The sequence below is a fragment of the Mirounga angustirostris genome, unplaced genomic scaffold (assembly GCF_029215605.1).
Source record: "Mirounga angustirostris isolate CCGP_5_RB_7025 unplaced genomic scaffold, mMirAng1.0.hap1 SCAF_2, whole genome shotgun sequence".
Taxonomy (NCBI): domain Eukaryota; kingdom Metazoa; phylum Chordata; class Mammalia; order Carnivora; family Phocidae; genus Mirounga; species Mirounga angustirostris.
Genome location: NW_026991710.1, coordinates 187,392,943 through 187,398,655, shown reverse-complemented (window position 1 = coordinate 187,398,655; position 5,713 = coordinate 187,392,943). Strand labels below are relative to the sequence as shown.

The following is a 5,713-nucleotide window of genomic DNA, read 5'->3' as shown; positions in this document are numbered from 1 at the left end:
TGAAATGACATATGCAAAATTTTTTTCCCCAGAAATTAATTTAAACTCTGTTTCTGAAACTATACAGGCAGTGGCCAGGAAAAAAATCAGCAGAAAAGGCCATCACCATGTCCCTCAGAGCCTAGCTGTGGCTCCTTTTGACAGATGCATAGTTTGAGGCATGCTTAGGCTGTTCATACAACATGTCTCTCCAACAGAGAACTGATTACATACCCATGAGCAAATTTAATTCCCACATTAGCCCACTAAATCGATAATAGCATTCCCATTTTACAGATGGGGAAACTGAGACTCAGATTAGGTAAATTGCAGCAAGTTACATACCTGCTGAACTGGGGGTTCAGACCTGGACCTGCCTTCTCCCAAATCCTGTGCTTCTTCCACCCTCTGCCTGGTTCCTCACCCTGCTGTTCCCTCCTTGAATGTGCCAGGAGCATTGCCCAGAAGCTCTGGGAACAGGACTTGGTTCTCTTAAACCCTGGGAGAAAGAGAAGAATCCAAGGAAAATGGGATGTAAAGCTTGGCTAGTGAAAGAAGCAAGGTACAGGGAGGACAAAGCAAGACAACTGATGGGAGAACGCTTGCTTGGTGCCCAACATTCATTGTACAGATTTTCCTCTGCTGTTGTTTCTATGAAGGGATCATTCAAGGTACTTTCCAGCAACTGTTTTAGACTTTTGTTTTGATGAGCTGGAATGACAGTGGTTATGTGGGTGGTGGGAGCCCCCTTTCTCACTTTTCTTTCCTTCTTTTTCTTTCCTGAGACCAGGGGCAATAAGTCACCCATAAAACAGCCAAAGAGTGTGGCAGGTTTGGACAATACCCAGCTTATACTACCATTTCTGTGTAGTAACTACTCACGTCTCCTGCCCTTTAACAACATGGATTGAGTGCTTTGGGGGAAAGGCAGGTATCTACCATACCATGACCTCTTGCTCAACATTGACCATCAAATTAAGGGTTTGTTTGTGTCTGCAGTAAGGTAGTCCATTTGAAAACAGATTTCTATAGGGAGAGATACTTTTCTCAATTTTGTAGTAGGTCAAAAACCAAATTAGATGACCTAGATCATTTTTCCACACAGGTAGAGAAAATCCCCCTGGGTCCTTCAGTGACAGCTAAGCTGGGTAGTCTATAGTTCTTAGAGAGAAGGATGTTGTGACATGGAAGAAACGGAAAGACCAAAGCCTACCCCTCCCGAAACTGAGGGGTTGGTTGCAGGAGGAAGGGAAAGAGATAGATTAAGGAAGACAAACTCGGGCTTTGGTTTACCTCCTCTCTCAGGACCTGCTTGAGCAGGAAGAGAGGAGCTTTGGAAACACCCAGATCACTGAAGGGAGCCTCGAACCCCAGGATTGGTAGTCCACTTCTCTGGGCAGAGAAGGGGAGTTTCAGGTCCTCAGAGAACACTAGCCTTCAGCTCAACACCACATCCAAAATGGCACAAGGTAATGGCGGGTGGGTGACAGATAAACCTAAGGTGGGGCCTCTGGATGTCCTGGGCCTGCATGTGGCATACTGGAGTCCCAAGAGTCCCAGGTGCTGCAAGAAGGGAACACAGCTATGCTGAGAATGCCATCAGCCAGCAGGGAGCTTGGATTACTTCAGCAAAGCCTTGATGATTCCAGACATCAAGATCAGAAAAAATGGCCAGGTCCCCAGACTCCCATGGGGGCTGGAGCACATCACCCCAAGGGGTTAGAAGAGACTGGCAGCCCCTCAGAGGGACCAATGCAGAAAGCAATCCAATACAGCCACTTGTTGCAACAGACTGCAGTGTAAATAGTGGACACAAAAAGAACCCAGGAGTCTCCTCTCCCGTGAGACTGTATGAGCCAAATCCCTCTTCCATAACCAGGTGAACAAACTCCACCAGTCCATGCCTATTGTCCTGGCATAGTTCTTAACAGTGCTCACTTTCTCTCAAGTGTCCTGAATTTGTATGACACGAATGGTTGAACAGTAAACACAGAATAAGGTGCATATTGTGATTCCATTTATTGACGAGGAAAGAAAGTCACCTACATGTAGAAGGTTTCTTTGTGTCTATGCATCTGCAGAGAACATGTCTAAAAGGATATTGCTCACAGTAGTTACCTGGGGATTGGGAGGAGACATGGAAACATGGGAAGTTTTTTATATGCATGGCTCCTTGTACCAGACATGCATTTTTACAAATGAAAAAAAAAAAAAAAAAGAGTGTCCCTTTTGGAAGATAAATTATAATGGTCAGTCTGTTCAGAATATAGGTATCATCTTGACGAGGAGCCAGGGAGGACTGTGGAAACCGAAAGCCTGAGCATTTTCTGCTCAAGGGACTGAGCATTTTTTTAAAAAACTGGAACAGTTTATATTATTGCAAACAGACTTAAGTTCACCAAATCATTCTAAAGATAGTTTAGTTTGTTTTTCCTTTTACTCAGTGGGTGTGGGCTCGTAAGGAAAATCAGATCTGCCAAGAGAAGTAGAAACATTTGCTATGCCCATCTGAGTAAAGGATAAGTAGTTTTATGACCATGCTACAGTTGAATTCTGACTACTCATCTTGAAAGATTGCTTACTCATTTTTTCTAATATACAGAAACTATACTCTTCTTCTGCAAGAGCATGACCTGCTTTATTTCTCATTGTAGGGGTTTTGCTCTTGGTCCACACTGGGGCCTGTAACCAGTGGCAGATCTCAAGGGATGAGAGAGCAGCATGTCACAGTGCTACAGATGGATTACAGAGCACAGTCACGGAGCCCACCGCCTTCAGGAGGTCAGGTAGGCCTGGGCAGCTGCCAGCCCCCTACCCAGTCACTTCCGGTCTGGAGAAACCTCTCCATTGACCCCAGTGGCTGCATAAATGTTAGCATGTTTGCTGTGCGTGCCATGACAGGAAAGACTGAGAAGCACTCCTGAACCCTTTATCACAGCAAATGAGATCTTGGGAAGCGTTACCGTGTCAATAGAAGCGTTATTGTCCCCCAAATCTAAGAACGTTGTGATAAAAGTTGTCCTACGTATTAGCTCTCAAGGACATTTTCGTGGCTCCATGGCAGCAGGTAGGCCTCAGAGCCTTCCTCCTGCCCTGTCACCTAGTGGCCACGAAGCTAAACATAAAGGGAGAGCCGGGGTCTACAGAAGTTGGCCATGGGAGAATCCCCCTCCAAGAACAAACTCTTCCCTGGCTTCCCGCATTGCTCATTGCAGGAGGAAGATGTACCTGTGATAAGTCACTCAAACTTAAGACTGTGGAAGGGGAAAGAGAAACCGACATTTACAGAGTTATGGAAACCCAACAATTTATTGTTCATATGTTTATGTATGCTCCATATATGCTATGCACTAGTCTCTCAGTTTACTCTTTCAGCCACTCTTAATATGCCATATTTCACCCTATTTCACTGATTCTAAGACACATTTTCTCCCCCACCATTTGACATCTCTGGAACTGAGAACACCTTAAAATCAACAGCCTCATACAATCACTGTTTGCCCCGTAGCAGTTATGATACAGTTATCGTTGCCTAAAAATGGTGGAACATTAAAGAGTCAGAGCAAAATTTATGGTGACTTGGAGGAAAGCCCTAGAAATAATAATACAATACACTTTCAACTGTAGGAATCTAATTACTGTGAAGAGGAGGTGACGGAAATGATGAATCAGACAGTTGTGTTCAGCAACATTTCTGAAGAAGGAAACAAAAACTAGCCAAGGCTGCATAACCAACTGTAAAGCCAGTTTATGCGTCAGACCAATGGTTTTGGTTCTCTAGTGAATTGTTTTAAGGAATTGCTGTATCACTGATGTTTAATGTCATGTAGGTCATTTAATTTTCTAATGAGATGCACTTTTGTTTGATTTGCTACGTATTACCGGGTAAAAGTTCATGTTTTGTGGAGTTACATGTTAACTCCTAAGTTTTGTCTGGTAGAGATCCAAATGATCTTTGTCCATTAAAAAAGATATATGTTTTATTGCCCTGTAGGACATTAGCCAGTTTTGTTTCTAACCTAGCCATCTTATTTCAACATATTTTTCTTTGTTTTTCCAGTTTCATCATTTTTAAAAATTTGAGTATAGTTGACACAGTCCAATATATTTTTTTCAATGCTCATTAAACCTTTGTTCCTATAATTCTCTTCCAAATCAGTTGTTTATCCTATATTTGCATGAGAATCTTGTTTTTTAACTTTTTGAAGAGTGTACATATCAACAGCTAAGTGGAAGAGTGATTCAAAAGAGTTAGGCTCTGAATGTGAAGAAATTTTTGGAATGCCTTCACCGATTTATTTTACCTTTACTTTCTTTTTTAGGCTCTGTAAAAGGTGATTAATATGAAAAGTATAAATAAGTCCAAGAGAGGACTTTCAGTAAATTTAAAATAGAAATTCAAAGTAATAAGAAATCATGGTTCATAATTTAGTTGTTGGTGGTACGCAAGAGAGTCAAAGAAATTAAATCCAACTGCAGAAAAGGAAGTTATCTACAATCTCAGTGGGGCTTGAGGAGGAAAAATAACCAAATGTCTCAAGCCCAGAGGTGTGGATTACTAGACCAGACAAATTGGAGGGCATGGACTTACTGGAATGGTGGCTATAAATTAGTCTGCTGTGTGCCATCAATCTCGTAGGTACGGATCGGTGTTGTGGCCCCAATGGGGTGGCATGTAACCTTGGAGCATCAATGTAGGAAGCAGAATGGACTTGGTTTGGGGTGACCCGATGGTCTCTTTACAGGATAAGTGTTTTTTAACACCAAGAAAATTTGGATTAACACTTAAATCAAACTCCTTATTAACACTATTGTATTTCAAGATACTCTGTTTACTTGGAATTTAACGCACTTACTGTTTGAAAGATAATTTGCCCTATTGAAGGATCTAACTAATGAGCCTTGTGATTCCAATTTAAAATGTGCTTTTGGAAGATAAATCTGTAAGTAGGCCCGAAAAAGGACCAAAGGTGACCAGACATCCCAGTTTCTTCTGTAGGCTTGAGTCAAGAACTGTAAGTCATCTTGGTAATACTGGGTTGGATGCCTAACGTTGCCGGGAAAAAGACCAGGAGAACTTTCAGGAAAAAACTTAGCTGTATCCAACAATTCAGATATGGCAGAAGTGAAGTCAGTGTTCCGGGAAGTTCTTCCAAAACAAGGGCAGTTGTCAGTGGAAGATATAACCACAATGGTGCTGTGTAAACCCAAACTTTTGCCCTTAAAATCTCTGACTCTGGAAAAACTGGAGAAAATGCAGCAAGCAGCCCAGGATACGATTCGCCAACAAGAAATGGCAGAAAAGGAACAACAGCAAATAACTCACTGAATGGTAACTTTGCACTTCTACAGAATACCCTGCATTACTATTAACAATAGCTAGACAATAACTTGCGTCTGTATACTGAAGATGGTGTGTGTTAATAAAACTGATAGTGCTTATAAAATAAAAATACCCAAGACTAATGAAACCTGTGAATTTAGACACTCTGGTTTATCTTGAACATGAGCAATTAAAAAACTGAACCCCCCCCAAAAATAAATAAATAAATAAAATAAAATAAAATGTGCTTTTGAAGCCAAATCAGACAGACCTATAAATACAGAGAACAAACTGATGGTTTGCCTGAGGGAAGGAGGGGGTGGGGAGATGGGCAAAATGGGTGAAGGGGAATAGGAGATACAGGCTTCCAGTGTGGAACCAGTAAGTCTCCAGGAGAAAAGCCACAGCACA

At 41.9% G+C, this 5,713-nt stretch overlaps 1 protein-coding gene across 1 annotated transcript; it reads left to right on the top strand.

Moving 5' to 3' along the window:
* Positions 1 to 4,949: 4,949 nt before the first annotated feature.
* On the top strand, positions 4,950 to 5,494 carry LOC123847371 (BBSome-interacting protein 1). Its single transcript, XM_045879276.3, has one exon. It carries the CDS (start codon positions 5,096 to 5,098, stop codon positions 5,306 to 5,308), a length of 213 nt encoding a protein of 70 aa, XP_045735232.1. The 5' UTR covers positions 4,950 to 5,095; the 3' UTR covers positions 5,309 to 5,494.
* Positions 5,495 to 5,713: the final 219 nt, after the last annotated feature.

Excerpts from the sequence above, each read along its gene's own strand:
- LOC123847371 (XM_045879276.3), top strand. The coding sequence starts at position 5,096 with ATGGCAGAAGTGAAGTCAGTGTTCCGGGAAGTTCTTCCAAAACAAGGG.